This window comes from Chanodichthys erythropterus, chromosome 3 (assembly GCF_024489055.1).
Source record: "Chanodichthys erythropterus isolate Z2021 chromosome 3, ASM2448905v1, whole genome shotgun sequence".
Taxonomy (NCBI): Eukaryota; Metazoa; Chordata; class Actinopteri; order Cypriniformes; family Xenocyprididae; genus Chanodichthys; species Chanodichthys erythropterus.
In genome coordinates this window covers 30,629,918-30,649,781 of record NC_090223.1, presented here as the reverse complement: position 1 = coordinate 30,649,781, position 19,864 = coordinate 30,629,918, and the positions used below count along the sequence as shown (strand labels likewise).

The following is a 19,864-nucleotide window of genomic DNA, read 5'->3' as shown; positions in this document are numbered from 1 at the left end:
TACAATGAATGTAAACACACAGACAAAAAATGGTTTTATCATTCAATTTTAACTTTAATGTGCCATTTCTATTTTATTTGACCCTTGATGTAACTTAGTGATATATTAAATCATATTTTTGAAAACAAGCAGTTCAGTCACTAAATTGAGCACATTTTAGGTTACTTGAGATTTTTTCACATTGCTGTGTTAACTGTACCAGTCTTTACCAAGAAATTCTATTAATAAATGATTTCTGTCCTACTGCATTTCAAAGATCTTCATCGCTGGCAAACAATAGGATGCATATGCAGATTTGCTTTTAATTGACTGGAGGTCCACTGCCACTTCATCCAACGCTTCGAGTGAGAAACCGCTTCAGATGATTCAGTGCGTGCAGGAACTGAACAAATCATTCAAATGGATTCGCTAACCAATTTAGACAGTTTTCCCAACTTGTTTGTGATCAAGAACAGAATCGACTCAAAAGAGTGATTCATTTGTGAATGGGGCATCGTTCATGAAAAAAGAGAGCGCGCTTGGAATAAACTACACATTTCTTAACATGTATTGCATTAAAATAAAGTAACGAGAGGAACGTCGCCCAACGTAGCTAAGTAAAAGTACAGATTTTTCATTAGAAATGTACTCAAGTTAAAGTAAAAGTATCCACATTTAAATCTACAATAAAAAGTACAAATTCTCCAAAAAAATACTCAAGTAAATGTAACGAAATGTACTTCGTTACTACCCACCTCTGGTTACGATACCACTAACAGTTGACCGTGGAATATTTAGTATGAGGAAATTTCACGAATGGACTTATTGCACAGGTGGCAACCTATCATGATACCACGCTTGAATTCACTGACCCTTTCTTTCACAAATGTTTGTAGAAGCAGTCTGCATGCCTATTTTATATACCTGAACAACTGAATTCAATGATTTGGAGGGGTGTCTATTCACTAAAAAAAGAAGAAACATCTCACTTTCAGCTAAGTTTTTTCTTCAAGACTGGTCAAAATTTCTAAGTCAGTACACTGTCTCATATCATTTGTTTGTATCACTCTTATTTGTTGCTTTGGTAGAAAGTGGCCGCTACTTTAATTCAGGTAAATGTCGATTGAACTTGCTTCCAGAAATTACAGGCAGATTATAGCAGACTATTTCTTTCATAATATTCACTGATTCTAATGCTCTTTCTGTTTAAAATGTATATGTGTAAAAATGTACAGATACACACTGATGCAATACAGAATTAGAGAGAGGATAGACTGTGGTCCAGTTTCCTGATGTCCTTTTCACTGATGAGCTTAACTAAAGCCTAGATGATCAAATTACAACAATATCAGAACATACACACTAATGCAAAAAATAATAACAGTCCGAGAGACTTTTTAACTTGGTTTTATGCCAAAAGTTCAAGTATGCATGTCCAATGAAAGACAAAATCCTCTACTGAACATATATATCAGACATACACTGAAATATGTGTTACATAATATTAATATATGGCATTATTATCTTTTACAGAGTTTGTTGATTCAGTGTTTGAGGTCATGTAACAACAAAGCAAAACAAACAGTAAGATATAAATACACAAACAAAGTAGTATAAAATACTTTTTTCCATATGCATAGTACTGTAGCCAGTGACTTTATTGACCGTCTGTTGAGTCTCTGATGCAGAATTTTTCGTCTCTGGAATGATTTTTCTCAGGCCTTCTTTAACGTCTCAGGTATATTCTCAATTTTTAGACATCATTTTGACAAACTCTAAAGGAGAGAGAGGGGGAAAAAAGCAAAGCAAAAGTTTTAACTAGAGTTAAAACTGATATAAAGTGAGATTGTTTTTATAGTATCCAGTCCATAATAACTATCAACAACCTAAAATGCGTTATTGATATCTTTAGTTCTCATTTCCCATCAGTCAGCATCATATTTGCATTTTCTATGAATTCTTATATATTTTATATATAGATATTCTACATTATATTATATTATATTATATTATATTATATTATATTATATTATATTATATTATATTATATTATATTATATTATATTATATTATATTATATTATATTATATTATATTATATTGAGTTATGATGTTTTCATGCATTGAGACACGTGAGAGCATGTGCTCATGGCAGGTTTGAGTTAAAATGGTCACTTTATACATCCATGACCCGCTGTTTCCTCTGGGCCTACAGTGAATGATAGTGCAGCTGTAGGCTACAAGGTGTTGGATCTCTTATGTCTTGTTAGTTTAATTACTGAAACACCTCCGCTGCTCCAATGTTAATATATTAAAGAACGTTCTCAAAGCTTCAGTAATTACTGCACAAGGTCAGTCCAGCATATGGTGTTTAAAGATCCTTTTGCATGAATTTCCGCATGTGAAAAGGTTCTACTATAGATCTGTGTGTATTATAGATGTGTGGAAGTGCTAAACTAGAACAACCCAGTAATTATGTTTTGGCAAGCCTATCTCTGCAAGCATGTGAAAAAATGAGCCGCTCAGATTTTGATTCCCTTGTGACATAGGAAGGGGATCGTATTATAATATTATTGCCCCTTAACGAGTTCGTTTGCCCATATAATCTTTAGGATATTAGGTTAGCTAATTTGGCTTGCTGTCCACTGAGGAGGGGCTTGATGAAGCATCTTCAACTCGAGCTCTGATACACCCCCCAGTGAATAAATATAGGATGTGATTACATAGGGCAAGGTACCTGAAATGAAGGTGGAGTTTGGGGAGGTGGAGGGATGCTGAAACAGCTGAGACTGAAGAGAGGTAAGCAGCTGCTTATATACTCTGGCTGTTGATTGGAAGATTAGATGGGCTCGCTCCTCCCTAAATTACGTTTAGGAACTTCACTTAATCTGCACATTTCCACCCACGGCACCGTCATTTTGTTTTCACAAGCAAAAACGGTGTACCAGTTCTAGGGCCATGGCAAAAGTATGCTAACTCTTCTGTCGTTGGCTGCACAGATGAGCACAGAACACTATTTAGAGTCTCTTAGCTTGGATAGCCTGCAAGTTGAATAGCTGGCAAGCTTGATTGCTAAAAAAGGAAATTGCTAAATTTTGGGAAAAAATATTAGACCATTCATAGCATTTGATAGCAATCACAAACTTTAAACTGGTGTGTATGGCTCTGTATGGCAAACAGGTACACTATGTAGGGTGTCCATACAAGTTTTGCACAAAAGATTAACATGATGGCACATGCTAGTCGATGAGTTGAATTAACTCCAAGGCAACTACATAAATTTATCCACTAACCATTCAGAAATGTCCATTTGCATTCTAAAAGTCTTAACTTCCTCCTGAGTCTCTCCATCAGTGTCCGACTCCGGTTTGAACAATGTAAGGCTGAACATCGTTACTGACAATCCTCATTTTTGGCTGCGTGAGATTCTCCAGCTTTGTTGTTGTTAAGTAACCAAAGTACGGAGATGGTACTCACTGCAGAACACGAGATCCAGGGGGTGAGGTTGGATCTAGATCCAACACCTCCCACTTTACATATCCCTAAACCTACCCGTCTCCACCCTGGATCTAAACCTACCCTTCTCCACCCCCTGGATCTAGATCCAACACCTCCCACTTTACATATCCCTAAACCTACCCGTCTCCACCCTGGATCTAAACCTACCCTTCTCCACCCCCTGGATCTAGATCCAACACCTCCCACTTTACATATCCCTAAACCTACCCGTCTCCACCCCTGGATCTAAATCTACCCGTCTCCACCCCTGGATCTAAACCTACCCGTCTCCACCCCTGGATCTAAACCTACCCGTCTCCACCCCTGGATCTAAACCTACCCGTCTCCACCTCCTGGATCTGGTTCCAACACCTCCCACTTTACATATCCCTAAATCTACCCGTCTCCACCCCTGGATCTAAATCTACCCGTCTCCACCCCTGGATCTAAACCTACCCGTCTCCACCCCTGGATCTAAACCTACCCGTCTCCACCCCTGGATCTAAACCTACCCGTCTCCACCTCCTGGATCTGGTTCCAACTCCTCCCACTTTACATATCCCTAAACTTACCCATCTCCACCCTCTGGATCTTGTGTGTTCTGCAGTGAGGGGCTACTGGAAGCACCAGCTGTTAAAACTCCGCCCTCTTCTGACAAGGGGGCAGGGAGCTTCATGAGCTGCTGCTCCTGGCCAGCTTTCCAGAAGAGGGCGGAGTTTTAACAGCTGGTGCTTCAGTTACTCGACAACAACAAAGCTGGAGAATCTCACGCAGACAAAATGAGGACTGTCAGTAATGGTGTTACATTGTTCAAACCAGAGTCGGACACTGATGGAGAGACTCAGGAGGAAGTTACAACTTTCAGAATGCATCTGGACATTTCTGTGTTCTTCCTTTTGTCTAAAGCAGCCCAACATGGCCTCACCCCCTTAGTTGCGTGTTTTGCCATGGCGTTAGAACTGGTACACCATTGTCTTTTGCGAAAACAAAATGATGGCGCCATGGGTGGAAACAAGCAGCTTAAGGGGCGGTAATATTATAATAAGATCCCCTTCCTACATCACTAAGGGGAGCGAAATCTTAGCAGCTCGTTTTTTCACATGCTTGCAGAGAAAGGCTTACCAAAACAAAGTTACTGGATTGTCCTTTTTCACGTTTTCTGGGTTGGTAGATGTACCAGGGACCAGATTATAGCACTTAAACATGAACAAAGTCAGATTTTCATGTTATGTCCCCTTTAAGCCCATTGTATAAAATACTTGAAAGGACGTGTCCAAATTTGTGTTTTATCCCTCTGAAAGGTAGGTTTTAGGTAAAAACGAAACATAACTTTAAAATAACGCAAATGAATGCCCATCTTCCCTGCTGCCGTAGCAGTTTCAAATAAAATTGAATGAATTTTTGAATTGATAATTGAATAAAAGTGAATGAAAAACTAATATTTAGCATTCTTAAAATGTTAACACATTTTGCCCTATATGTGACGTATTTTGAGCAGTAGGCCTATGTAGTACATAAAATTGCAAAATAAATGAACATATCTAGCAGGCTAACTTTTAGTTTTTATACTTAAGTTCATTAAAACTAGTACTTTTGTACTTTTACTCAAGCAAAATTAAAAAGGAGCAGGCCTAATTAATACTTTTACTAGAGTAGCTACTCAAGTACTTGATTTGTGTACTCTGTCCACCACTGATATTAACACTCACAGTTTCTGTTTGTTACTAAAAAGTTTGAAAACAAGCAGCATTGACAAAATGACAGCAGAAAAGCAAGAGGAAATAGCTTTGAATTGTATTGGACAATGAGAACCACTGCTAAATTAGATCTTTGTTGAAAAAAAAAATGCCGTCTACATTATTATTTGTTGAAATATTAATCTATTTTACCTTCAAAATCAACGGTTCCGTCTCCATTGTTGTCTGCTTCTCGGACCACGGCTTCTATTTCCTTCTTGTTTGTGTTTTCACCTAGCAGCTTTAGCACTGCATGCCTCAGCTCTTCGGTGGTGATAGAGCCGTCACCGTCCATGTCAAACTACACAAATATATAGAAAGATTACACTCATTTATGCTTTTAATTGGAAATATGTTTGGCAAATTGAATTAAATAAATGTATATTTCTTTACCTCTTTAAATGCATCTTTCAACTCTTTCAGTCCGATCATTCCAGCCGTTTCTGCCAAAAGCTTTGGGGCCATGAGGTCAACAAAATCCTGAAAATCTACACTTCCTCCAACTGAAAAAGAGGATATAGAGAATAAAGATGAGCAGAGATCTATGTGATCAACACATGATAAATAAATAGATGGAACATCCATGGATTAAGAGATTAATCTACAGTGTTTCAGTGTTTGAATGGATGTGCATCAAATCTCAAAACAGCTGCTAGCACATATGTGAAACCGAGAGGGGAAGAGGACAAATGTCTTACGTTTCATGTTGATGTTCTGGCTAAGTTCAAGCAGTTCCATCTCCGTGGGCATGTAGCCCATCGTCCTCATCAGGTTGCCCAGATCTTTACAGCTGATCAGACCATCCTTATCCTTATCAAACTCGGCGAACGCCTCGCGCAGCTCTGCAACACACACAAGACAATTTAATTACCAGAGTTTTGGGTACATGACAAACTCTTTAGATACATTGAAGAGTCTGGGATTTATTATCGTTATTTCATTTAAACCTAGAAATATATATATATATATATATATATATATATATATATATATATATATATATATATATATATATATATATATATATATAAGGTGTAGGACTTTTAACAATTTTTGGCTAAGAAAAGTTACTAATTAAAATAAGTAAATCTGTGACATTGATCATTTGACCATGTATGATCAGATGGCAATGTTCTCTCCTCTTTTGAAGCTCAAGATGCTCACGTGCTTCTGTCATTAAAGCAAAAGGGGACAAACCAAATACTATTCATGTTGATTTTTCACTTTAATTGATGAAAATATTGTATTAACAATGCAAACGTTATATTAAATTAGAAAAGTTTCAGTGGTACTCTCAGATTTATTGACTGTTCATTGAATTGCATTGGCATTTGGCATTTCACAGCTAGTTTGCATTCATTTTATTCTGTAAGGTTATGCAATCTGGTTATGTAAATGAACCAGAAATGTGGAGGTGAACATTAGAAAAGAAATAATCAGTTTAATAAAATAAATAACACTAATTTACAGCCAAAATGCTTCTGAAATACATGTACTCAAAATTGACTAATTCTGGGTCACTGAGAATGAAAATGATGCTTAAAATTGTTGATTGGCTCTAGTTTTCAAGATAAGTTATTGGTCAGACTCAGTAGCCTTAATTCGACCCTTGACTTGGGAATGATGGAGAATGAGTGAGTTATAAAGGGAAATCTCACATTAAACCAGAAATGACTAAAATACATCTTTGATAAATCTATGATTGGATATAAACATACTTGCTTTTTAGGAAGAACAATGAGTGATGCAATCTGAAGCTGTATTACACCAAACATGATATGAATTGCATCATGTTATACAGAAATCATGGATGATGCCTACATCACACTGCTGAACGAATTTCCCTATATCAGCTCTAGAAATCATACAGCAGGGGTGCAAAACTCAGTTCCTACAAAGTTCAGTTCCTACACACATACCTGTAGTTTTCAAATATGCCTGAAGGACTTGATGAGCTGGATCAGGCGTGTTTAATTACGGTTGAAGCTAAACTTTGCAGGGCTGTTTGCAAAGGGGCATATTTCTGTTCTGTTTAGTGAGCAGAGATGCCTCGTAATCGTAACTTTAAATGGATCCATCAATGCTTGCATGCTATTGCTGGATAGTGACAAGAGATGCTCCATTTAATGAATATAGACAAGCCAAGAAGTGCTGAGCAGACACTGAACAGGAGTAAACTATGTACTTAATAGTTTATTTGGCTTTTGTTTAATTTTTAAAAACTTTTGCTGATTTTTAAAGTGTTTCATAAACAGGACAGGTGACAGGTACTGTCTACACAATATGCAGTACATAGACGTAAAAGGTAAACTCTTAAATATCTTGGAAACGGTAGCCAATCAGTTGTTTTAATTGTCATCACATCAAAACACATAATAAAAGCACATATTATCTCTGAAGCAGACACCTTAATTCATTTTCCATAAATAATCAGTGACTCTGTTAAATGTAAATATTATATCTTTTTCAAATCTTAAAAACAATTTAATTTGTATTTTATTTTAGAGTAAAACAAACGTCCTTACCGTCTATCTCCTCATCAGCGAGCGGACGCTCCTGTAAAACAGCACAGTTAGGGTTCCTTATATGTGCATCATTTTTACAAATTTACTCACATTTTTGGATTCAGCACAACTGAGCAACAACATTATGTTGTTGATGTCTTAGCATTGATTTTGAACTCACTCTCTCAGATAGATATCATTATATTTCCTGCAAGCACTCATTAATCTCTCATATCCAAAAGCATAAGCGAGGTCATTCCTCTGCTAGACAGAATCAATATATATATATTTACAGTCGAACCTAAATTTAACATCTTGAAGATTTCATTCATTAATACAGTTTATTCACTATAAATATGACAAGGTCTCAGAGTTAAACTGTGTCAGAAAAAAAATTATCTTAATTATTTCAGATAACACTAAAGCAAAAAATGGTCAGGTCAAAGTGTCTGAATAATTTTTGGTAAATCCAAAATTTTTATTAATTTTACTGGTAGTCCACTGTATGAAGAATGTTTGGGTATAATATGTCACAGTTTGTCCTGCACCCACTACAAAAATAAATCAAAAACATCATAAATGTCTAAATGATTTTTGGTTTGACTGTATGTATATATATATATATATGGATAGATAACTAGAGACAACTATATATAAAAGCCAAAGAGACTTACAATGTTTTTAGATCCTCTTAGGAAAATGCACGCCGGCCCCAGACTCATTTCTGACAGCCTCTTCTGTACGTCTTCTGTGTGTCTTTAAAAATGTTCAGATATTGAATATACTGTAATTTGTATTGTGACAGCATAAACATTACTTAAAGTAACTTTGCAACTATTAAATATAATACCAAATTGTCATAACAAGTTTGCAGCAAGAATCGTCTCAACATGCCACTGCTGGTATTTCAAATATATATATTTTTTTGCTATATTTATTTATTCGTTATAAATATCAATTATAATCTGGCATATTCCTATGAGGCATTTCTTAAATAAAACAGAGAACATCTTATATAATTGTGTGTGTACTTATATTTTACTATATAAAACCTTATTAACAGAATTAATATGCATAAAATATGTAGTACGATAACATTAAAATAGACCTGTGCCTAAATATATATATATATATTTTTCCACGTAATAAAACAATTGTATACACAGAAATCAACCATTTATATTGCAATTCTGAAGTTTCTAACACAAACATTGATTCCCTCACCTGTTCTCACAGGAAGGAGTGGAAGAAGCTCAGTCCTCTCTTGTTTTGTTCTGCTTCTGTCAGCCAACTCTTTTTTCCTCCTGTTCTTCAGTTCAGAGCAAACCTTTCTCACTGTCAGTCAGCAGCTCCTGAATGATTAAACCATACAGAGGGAGGGAGCGAGTCAGAGAATAAACGCATGAATGAGTAAGTGACAGTGGGAGAGCGAGAGAGAAATCAAATACAGCTTTCTAAGCAGAACTAGGCAAAGTGACTGCAAATTACTGACATTTTGTTTTATTTTATTTATAGTTTTTCCCTCTGATTTTTATACTCTGGATGTTAATGCATGTTAAATGTTTTTTAAATCTGCATTAATTTATAATAAATTAAGATGAACTAATATCAAGATGTAATGCACTTAAAATCTTAATAAATTATGTATTATTACATTTAAATTATTTTTTGCCAAAAGCGCAAAACGAGGTTACCTTAAATGCTCTTCGGGGCAGTAGTGTTCTGCTTTTACTTCAGATGCAAATGTATCATAAATGCACATGTGTGTACAGTACAGTATGTGTTTTATATAAGGACTGAATTTAATGACGTACTACAGCGTCATCGTGTTTGGCTGTATCAGTACATTTCAATGCATGCATACATACATGATTCGTTTGTTACATAAATTGCTAATGCTAAGCATTTTCATGAATCCTGAAATGTGTTTGCATAAGAGTAGGCCAGTAATCCCAGAGCTCTCTGCACTCGCCACCATTACTAGTGCTGTCTGCTAAGATTACTGCTTAACAGGCCATTCCACAGACAGAGAGAGAGAGATAGTGGAACTGAGATTAGAAGAACTGAGGATTAGAATAGAAGAAAAAAATCAAATGCTCATATGACAGAATGAGAAAAATAACTACAAGAAGGAGCAGATGGAAAGATATTTGGAGAGGATGTGGATAAAAGAGGAAGAATGACATCATTATAGCTGTCTCTGAAACAGCTTGAAGACAAGAGATGTGAAACGCAAATAGATAAACAGAAATGTCTATGAGGATAAAAACTCACGGTAACTATGGAGACTGATGGCAAAATTGTGTTTTGACATCAAAATTATTTGTTAGTCTGTTTTTTTTGTTAAACTCACTAAACAGGGCAAAATAAAATGACTAATTTATAGATAAGAGTGAGAGAGGACACTAGAAACACCTCTCTCGAAATCAACACATTTGGGTCAAGAGCGTGTTGGAAAAAAAGAACAAGGCCAAGAAAACTATGACTCAAAACAGAGAGAGAGAGAGTAGAGAGAATGTGTGCGTGTGGCATCTGAAAACATGAGAAAACAACAAAATCTAAATGTTTTTAGGGGTAGGGTTGTCTCTTATGTTTATAATTATTTTTATGATAAATTATGAATATAGAAAGATTACAGTAAATGATGAAAATGTAAAATGTTATTTATTATTATAATTATGCCATTCAAAAGTTTAGGGTCAGTAAGATTGAGTCTCTTCTGCTCACCAAGGCTACATTTATTTGATCAGAAATACAGTAAAAACAGTAATATTGTGAAATATTATAACATTAAAATAACTGTTTTCTTTTTTTTTTTTATTATTATTCCTGTGATGGCAAAGCTGAATTTACTTTAGTGTCACCTGATCCTTCAAATAACATTTCTTATTGTTATCAGTGTTGAAAACATTGAAAAAAAATGAATGCTGAATATTTTTCTAGAAACTGTGATGCATTTTTCTCAGGATTTTTTGATTAAAAAGAAAAAATATTTTTTTTGTGTAATGTTATACTGTAAAAGTCTTTCCTGCTGCATATTTTATTACTGCTTTTATTCATCTTGTGTGTGTGTGTGTGTGTGTGTGTGTGTGTGTGTGTGTGTGTGTGTGTGTGTGTGTGTGTGTGTGTGTGTGTGTGAAAAGTATAATGGCTGTTTAATCTTGTTTTGTGTGTGTCCAGCATCCGGTGTTAAAGCACATTGTCAGATTAACTGGTGGGATTATAACATCTGTTGAAATACCAACCACTTTTTAATACAAGATTTTTTTTTTTTTTTTTTTTTGCCATTTTGGTGTATTATGCCAGTTCTAAACAGATTGTCTAACGCACATTACATCACACACACATTATTTTTAAACACATTATCCCAGCAGTGTCTCTTTATGTCTGTCTCGTCATCTTGCCCCTGTCTCTCATGCATGTTTGATTGTATACAGATCCCTCTACCCCTTCATGATATTCTATCCTCTTTCATTTCTGTCCTTCTACTCTCACAGGGTTCAATGCAGGAAGATAAAATTGCTGACAGAGGAGACCTCCGAACCCAGGTTTGTGATTGGGTGCTGAGTGAGTGTAACTGTCCTGCTGTGAGTGTGTGAAGGTGAATGTAAACCGATACTTCCTCCCCCTCCAATGTCATCAGTGACTAGAGAGTTTAAATTTAACAAAATGGTTTATTTGAACTCAGATGAATACATACTTGATTTGCAGGACAGTCATCAAGTGCATTGTTGGCAACACAATCAAAATTCACGACGCATGCAAGTAGTCCGGTCATATACAGTATGTTGTCTTCGGTGTGCTTCACAGGTCTGAAAATAAATTGGCATCTGATGAAATAAAAGAAGATTTATAGCATAGCCGTGATTCGCGTGTACAGTACAGTATTTACGGAGAACCATATATCACAGTATACATCAGAGAGGTCAGGAGGAGTAATCAGGCACAAAAACGAAAGAACAGGAGCGCGGGATTATCAAGACAGGCACAAGTCAAATATAGATATGAAGTTTGAAAACTGTTCACGTGTCATCACAGTATCTGTGTGCTCAGGGCTCAACATAGTCGATATGTTGTTGATCTGTATGATACACTCTGACTAAAACATTTCAAAAGAGACACATTAAATATGTGGTAGTTAATCATAAATACCTTCAGTATGAACTTTCAACTAAACCAAAAGATGTTTTGCAAACTTTAAAACGACAACAATTTTCTGCATTTTGCTATGACATAAAGTGAGTTTGACCAGTGCATCCTGGGAATTACTGCTCAGGGGCAAAGATGTAGTCTAGAGCCTGTCTCTCCGCTGCAGCCACATTAGGATGCCACAGATCCACACTGAAGATAACTCTGGGACCATCTTCAGCTCCCCCTAGAGGACAAACAGAAAAATGTTGGTTACGCCTGAGATCTCTGTAGTATCTCAATATATATATATATATATATATAAATATATATATATAAATATAAATATATATATATATATAGCATGGATGCATTATATTGAGCAAAAGTGATAGCAAAGACATTTATAATGTTACAAAAGCAGCACAACTGTTTTCAACATAGTAATAATAATACATGTTTCTTGAGCACCAAATGATTTCTGAAGGATCATGTGACACTGAAAACTGGGTAATGATGCTGAAAATTCAGCTTTGACATCATAAGAATAAATTACATTTTAAAAATATTAAAAAGGAAAACAGTTGTGTCAAATTGTAATAATATTTCATAATATTATTGATAAAAAAAATGCAGCCTTGTTGAGCACAAACCAACCCCAATCCTTTGAATGGTAGTGTATGTCAATAACAATTTGTGATTATTTTATTTCTTGATTTTATTTAGTTATTTTTAATCTGAGATCCAGTTGACACACAAATTAAAATGAAGCACTATGCTCAATGAAAATTATCCATGTGCCCTTTCAGATTTTTGCTTATGTAACACTCAACTAACCCCATTTTACACATATGTAACATACTTAAAAAGTGTTTTCCCCCCTTTGGTCATGTCTTGTCCCATCTATGACCAGAAGTGGACCAAGACCGCCACTGGCGCCCCAGTGCATAGCATAACTGACATAACTCTTGCATAACTGAGAAATCCATTTAGTTTTCTGATCTATGAAAGCGAGGAGTCAGATTTCCCTCTATTCTTCATCTTCAGAAAGTATATTATCTTTATTGTTGTGGTTTGGTGAGCTGATTATAGATCTGTTGCAGCTCTTCCCATTTAGCTTTATGTCATTCAGCATATTATGGGTAATGGGGTTTGTACAATATAGTTCTCTGACCATTATGTGAGATGGTGTGCAGGAAAGAGTCATCCACAAGGAGGCAGTGTCCCTCTGACCAACACTGAGGCTCCCCACCCACCACCAGCTCACACTGAGCAGGCGTCTGAAGACCTGACACAGAGACACAGCAATTGCAATGGAGAGGAATTCCATGAAAAAAAAATAAAAATACTGTGCTGGTGTGTATATATATGTTGTGACTCACCCAGATGGCAGCGCAGACGTGTGTTTGTAGGGCCATAGGCCCCTCCCAGTGTGGCCCCTGGACCCAAGAGCCAGAAGCCCGCAGACCCCAGAGAGTTACTGCTGATGAAGGTTCTGAGCGAGAGGAGGGTTCGGTATGTACACGGACACGCACGGCAGTTACTGGCCACACACACTCCAGCGGTATAGAGTGGGAACACTGTCTGGCCCTGAGAGATGAATACATGAGCTCAACATACATGCGTATGCACACAACACATTCTCCTTCTTTATATACCCGCTGGGAATCTTTTGTAACTCATTTGTAACAGACACAGCATTTTTATAACCTGATTATTATGAGAGAATGATGAATTGAATGCAAACAGATACCTAACAGCAGTGCAGTACAGATATTGATTGGAAGATATTAAGAGAAGCCAAGAAGGGCAGCCAGAGAATGAATGAGTCTTGTTGAATGTGCGTGCTGGATGAAGCAGAGTGATGCAGAACACAAGTGGATTGTTTACCTACAAATAAAAATGTCAGTTCACTCCCTCGTGTGGTTTTAAACCCACTTGCTGTTGTTGTTTTCTGTGAAACACTAAGTGATATACTTTGAAGAAACTTCACTGCAACTAAGGAGGATATTTTCATGGAATTATAAACCAATTTTGATGTGTTCATTGCTATCATCTATCTATCTATCTATCTATCTATCTATCTATCTATCTATCTATCTATCTATCTATCTATCTATCTATCTATCTATCTATCTATCTATCTGTCTGTCTGTCTGTCTGTCTGTCTTATCTATCTATCTATCTATCTGTCTGTCTGTCTGTCTGTCTTATCTATCTATCTATCTATCTATCTATCTATCTATCTATCTATCTATCTATCTGTCTGTCTGTCTGTCTGTCTGTCTGTCTTATCTATCTATCTATCTATCTATCTATCTATCTATCTATCTATCTATCTATCTATCTATCTATCTATCTATCTATCTATCTATCTATCTATCTATCTATCTATCTATCTATCTGTCTGTCTGTCTGTCTGTCTGTCAGTCAGTCAGTCAGTCCATCTATCAACTATCTATCTATCTGGATTTTTAAAAGGCATTCTCAATTCATCTGTGAACAATACTGCACAATTCTGATGAACTGTGATTGTATAGTTTGTGCAGATGTATAAAAATCTAATTAAAGGGTTAGTTCTCCCAAATATGACATTTCTGTCATTAATTACTCACCCTCATGTCGTTCCACACCTGTAAGACCTTTGTTCATCTTGTTCATCATGTTTATGTTGTATAGACAGTGCAAGCTTCAGTGTTTACGTCAGAACGCCGGCTCAGTATTGGTCGACGCTGTTCACGTGAGCAGCACTACTCATGTGTGTGATGCTGAAGCAGGAGCCGGCCAATAATGAGCCGCCGTTTTGACGTAGAACCAGGAAGCGCTGCACTGTCTATACAATGTAAACAGCATATGAAACTGACAGGGAAGAGGAGAAATTGTTGAATAAAGTTATTTTTGTTTTGTTTTTGCACACAAAAAGAATTCTCGCCGCTTCATAACATGAAGGTTGAACCACTGCAGTCACGTGGACTATTTTACAGTTTTTCTCAGTCGATTTGGTACATTTCTCGAATCAAACTCACAATTTGCAAAACAGTAAGTGCATTTCTCAAAACAAATTTGTACAAATAGCAAAACACCATGGATAACCTGCAAAAGCCACTCTCTTACTCAAAATCCTTAGTTCATCTCTCAAAAGTAAATATCTGTGTCAATGAACATGTCAGTGCCATCAGAATGACAAGTCCTTGTGTCATTGTGTACGGATAAGACAGTCAAATTGTTTAGTCATGTTCTCAATATAACCGTTTACTCTGGAGGGACGTTCTGATGGAAACTATGGCTAAAGTTTTGATGACAATTATTGTCAATTATAAGTTACATCTTAGTGTATGTGTGAGTGTAATTGCAAAAGAATGGAAAAGATTCAAATTTACTCTCTTACTGTTTGTACTGTATTTTATTGACAGAACATGTCATTGAGTCATTGAGTCATGTCGTTATTGAGTCATGTCATGTCGTCAAGATTCACCTGGGAGCAATTTACCAATTCAGGACAGATTTAGAAAAAAGTCTAATGGAAATATAGAAAGTATAGAAATATGCTTGACATATTATGATAACTTGTTCAACCATTTTGCATGTAAAGACTTATGCTATGAGCTTGTGCCTAAATGTTGTGGGGGGTGGGACTATTCAACAGAGACCCAATATAATACATTTTGATCAACATGACATAAGCAACTGATAATGTAGGAAACAACAGAGAATTGTACATAATCATTTGCATGGATGTACCAAAGCATTTGCAACTTGTTCAAAGAAATGAGAAACTGCTTTTTTGATGTGCACAAGTGACACAATGATGTGAGAATTGAACAGGTAGTTTTGAGATTTTCAATTCTGATCTGAGAAATGTACCAAAGCGACTGAGAAAAACTGTAATGATGTCTTTACAGTTTTTCTCAGTCGCTTTGGTACATTTCTCAGATCAGAATTGAAAATCTCAAAACTACCTGTTCAATTCTCACATCATTGTGTCACTTGTGCACATCAAAAAAGCAGTTTCTCATTTCTTTGAACAAGTTGCAAATGCTTTGGTACATCCATGCAAATGATTATGTACAATTCTCTGTTGTTTCCTACATTATCAGTTGCTTATGTCATGTTGATCAAAATGTATTATATTGGGTCTCTGTTGAATAGTCCCACCCCCCACAACATTTAGGCACAAGCTCATAGCATAAGTCTTTACATGCAAAATGGTTGAACAAGTTATCATAATATGTCAAGCATATTTCTATACTTTCTATATTTCCATTAGACTTTTTTCTAAATCTGTTCTGAATTGGTAAATTGCTCCCAGGTGAATCTTGACGACATGACATGACTCAATAACGACATGACTCAATGACATGTTCTGTCAATAAAATACAGTACAAACAGTAAGAGGGTAAATTTGAATCTTTTCCATTCTCTTGCAATTACACTCACACATACACTAAGATGTAACTTATAATTGACAATAATTGTCATCAAAACTTTAGCCATAGTTTCCATCAGAACGTCCCTCCAGAGTAAACGTTATTTTGAGAACATGACTAAACAATTTGACTGTCTTATCCGTACACAATGACACAAGGACTTGTCATTCTGATGGCACTGACATGTTCATTGACACAGATATTTACTTTTGAGAGATGAACTAAGGATTTTGAGTAAGAGAGTGGCTTTTGCAGGTTATCCATGGGGTTTTGCTATTTGTACAAATTGTTTTGAGAAATGCACTTACTGTTTTGCAAATTGTGAGTTTGATTCGAGAAATGTACCAAAGCGACTGAGAAAAACTGTAATCCCTTTCTGGACCTGAATGTGGTAATTACATTGCTTTCTCTTGGAGATCAGAAACTTCTCGGATTTCATCAAAAATATCTTAATTTGTGTTCTGAAGATGAATGAAGGGTGTTTAACGACATGAGGGTGAATAATTAATGGCAGAAATTTCATTTTTCACCCTTTAACATATTTTACTGCAACTTTTACATCTGTGACTCTGACACATTCACAAACAGCTGCTTGAGAATAATATGTTTAGTCACCTTTGGTCCTTGGTAACTCCACCCTAGCTTTGTATCAATCCCCCTCTGGTACACTGCCTGGAACTCAGCAAGGATTTTGGGATAACTGGCCTCCAAAACCTCAATGTCATGCCGATGAGCATCCCTGGGAAAGAAAGGTATGCTGGGAACATCTGGGAGGTAGAAAAGATGAGGCTTCTGAATAGATGGGCGATCATTGTTCCTGGCCTAGACAGAAGTTGAAGGACACGCAGTGACATGAATTTTAAGCTACAACACAAATATTTAAGAAACTGCAAGTAAACCTCAAGTTATCCTACTTTTCCCATCTCTGACCTGATTGCGCAGGCCTTTGTGAATTCGCCCCATGCCGGCCCAACTGTAGCGCTTGGCATACTCCTGTAGTGCTCTATACAACTTCCTGCTTCCCGCTGCAGCGTCGGTAGGGAACGGAGCATGGCTCAACACCGGCGTCAAGTAGCTCTCTGTTCCCTCCTCTTCCTCCACTGACTCCATAGTGATGGCCGCAGATGCTTTAGGGACAGAGTGTCCAGGGTCGACCGGGGAACGGCTGGATGACCGAGAGAATGAGGAGCGGCTGGAGCTGCTTTTCAGCATTCCGGAGTGGGATGGTGGGTCAGAACCTACACGGTAGCAGTACCAGAGGAAGAGGAGCAGGACGGTCCAAAGGAGCCCGCTGAGGGGAGGACCACCCAACAACGCACATGGGGGAAGCGGTACCAAGTCCAGAGACCAGGACATGATTCTGAGAGAGTGAGCTTCACCAAGACAGAATTGAAGAAAGAATTGTTAAAGAAATTATTCATTAATCAAGATATTCATGAACTTGTGCTCATTACATGAGACTTTTTTCAGTCTGTAAAATGAATAGACTTTGGCTACGCGACTCCCCTTCCTCTGTGTTTATGAGCAATAATTAATATCCAGCTGACCACAGGTAATGAATATGAATCAATTCGGAGATATCAAGGGCTTCACTCTCGCTCTATTGCATAATGATTCCTGCTGCAGTCAGTTTGTGTGGTCGCTTTCATTCTCAGTACTCACGTTGCTGAAACATTTCACACGGATGTCCGGAGAGAGCGTGACGACGGAAAGAACCGATTTTTACCGAACATTAGGCTACAAGTTACCATTCGGACACTTTAAATAGGAAGCTGTGCTGCATTCGCTTACCACTTCTCCACGTCTTACTCAGTCTCTCTTTCCCCCTTCGTTCTCACCACGTCCCTTCCTCTGTTTATCTGCAGCCCTGGAAATACAGTAAATTCCGCATTCAATGCTTCCGTAAGGATGGAAGAACGACTCCTCCTTCTTGACGGAACAGACCGAAGATGTTTTTATTACCTTTGTCCATGTACTGACGCATCTGAATCAGCCAGTCACTCGTTGCTGGGTTGTTTAGCTGTATTTTAAAATACTATTAACCCTCTTGCTTCTAACCGAGTGCCGCTGGGGCAAGTTTCAGCACCGAGACGCTGGACAGCTCCTATGCAGAGCGCCGTTTACGTCTTGCGCTACTGCAGTACAACCACAGTGTGGCGCCAGTGAGATGGACACAAAAACACCCTCAAACCAACCAAACACCGACTTATTGTGGAGAATCAGTTCTTTCGAACAGTTGGTTTCAATGAACACTGAACAGGTTCCAGTGAACGGTTCAGTGATTCACACCTGGTCACTTTCATTACTCTGTGAAATATTTGCGTGCTCTGCGCTTCCCAACCCTGTTCCCTGTTTCGCCCCAAAGTTTATTGTGGGCCTAATTTAATCTCTTTTTAGGTTGTGTTTTTTTTCTTCTTCTTTCGTTTGCAGCCTTGAGTTAGCTAATAAAAACAGGTAATTTGGAACCTGTGCATTAATAATAAAGAAAAAAAATTTAGGCTGAAAGGAGTTGTATGTTATCTGTATATATATATGTATGTATATAATCCAAAAGTAGTCAGATTACGTTACCAAAAATGTATATAATCTAATTTTGTCATGTAATTTGTAATCAGTAACTGATTACAATTCATATGTAATCTATATATATATATATATATATATATATATATATATATATATATATATATATATATATATATATATATATATATATAGGCCTATCTGACTACTTTTGGATTACATTTAGATTACTTTTGTGCTAACCCTTATTTGATGTCACCTATATTGTAGGATAATCTTGTACTATTTTGACAGATACACAGAAAAAATACTCTAATTTACTCTAAGTTGATTTTTGGAATCTGATTACGTAATCCAGATTACATGTAATCCGTTACTACCCAGCTCTGTATATATATATATATATATATATATATATATATATATATATATATATATATATATATATATATATATATATGTGTGTGTGTGTGTGTGTGTGTGTGTGTGTGTGTGTTTTATATGTGTCTTGCAAAAGTAAGTTTCAGTATGCTGGGTTTTATTATGTAACATAGCTATGCATTCAGGTGTGGTGAGAAATCGAGTCCCCCTAGGAATCGAGTCTCTTTTAGGACCCCTGAGTGATTACATTGGTTCAACAGACTTTTAATAGATAGTATTTTTAGCGCCTGATTATAATTCCTGGAAAATCATGTTATGATTTATCTTGTTTAAAATGTGTTATAATGACCATTAATGTCTTTTAAATTACATGGTTCATATACACCTTTATTTATATAGCGCTTTTTACAATGCAAATTGTGTCAATGCAGCTTTACAGTGATAACTGGTATATAATTTTTGGCTGCACAGCAGCTCTCCTTCTTACTGTTCCTTCTAACATCTACCTGATTAGCCAGCTATCTTAGCTTATATTATATTAGGTATGTTTTTTTTGCTTCCAATATAGTTCCCACATGTTTCAAATGAATGATGTTTATGTGTACTTAGCATGACAATTAATTTATTAAATATTTATAATAGTAATATTATAGCAAAACATATGCATTCATTTTATATTCCAATTATGC

The 19,864-nt window shown here is 36.5% G+C and overlaps 2 protein-coding genes across 2 annotated transcripts; both read right to left on the bottom strand.

Annotated features, from left to right (window-relative positions):
• Positions 1-1,725: 1,725 nt before the first annotated feature.
• Positions 1,726-8,438, bottom strand: cabp5b (calcium binding protein 5b). Its single transcript, XM_067373289.1, has 6 exons — positions 8,391-8,438; positions 7,738-7,768; positions 5,911-6,054; positions 5,606-5,715; positions 5,366-5,513; positions 1,726-1,754 (listed from the first exon to the last, which is right to left on the bottom strand). Exons 1-6 carry the CDS (start codon positions 8,436-8,438, stop codon positions 1,726-1,728), a joined length of 510 nt encoding a protein of 169 aa, XP_067229390.1.
• Positions 8,439-11,975: 3,537 nt separating this feature from the next.
• asphd1 (aspartate beta-hydroxylase domain containing 1) lies at positions 11,976-18,128 on the bottom strand. Its single transcript, XM_067373278.1, has 6 exons — positions 18,063-18,128; positions 17,202-17,644; positions 16,887-17,093; positions 13,227-13,434; positions 13,019-13,132; positions 11,976-12,091 (listed from the first exon to the last, which is right to left on the bottom strand). The coding sequence occupies exons 2-6, from the start codon at positions 17,625-17,627 to the stop codon at positions 11,982-11,984; spliced, it is 1,065 nt and encodes a 354-aa protein (XP_067229379.1). The 5' UTR covers positions 17,628-17,644; positions 18,063-18,128; the 3' UTR covers positions 11,976-11,981.
• Positions 18,129-19,864: the final 1,736 nt, after the last annotated feature.

Bases quoted from the DNA above. Each gene is read 5' to 3' on its own strand.
- cabp5b (XM_067373289.1), bottom strand. From the start codon at position 8,438: ATGAGTCTGGGGCCGGCGTGCATTTTCCTAAGAGGATCTAAAAACATT. The intron at 5,716-5,910 runs GTAAGACATTTG...CCTCTTTTTCAG, and splicing joins CCAGAACATCAACATGAAAC to TTGGAGGAAGTGTAGATTTT. The intron at 1,755-5,365 runs GTAAAATAGATT...TCTCTCCTTTAG, and splicing joins CGGAACCGTTGATTTTGAAG to AGTTTGTCAAAATGATGTCT.
- asphd1 (XM_067373278.1), bottom strand. From the start codon at position 17,627: ATGTCCTGGTCTCTGGACTTGGTACCGCTTCCCCCATGTGCGTTGTTG. The intron at 13,133-13,226 runs GTGAGTCACAAC...TCTCTGTGTCAG, and splicing joins ACGTCTGCGCTGCCATCTGG to GTCTTCAGACGCCTGCTCAG. The intron at 12,092-13,018 runs GTCAGAGAACTA...TTTGTCCTCTAG, and splicing joins GCACACCATCTCACATAATG to GGGGAGCTGAAGATGGTCCC.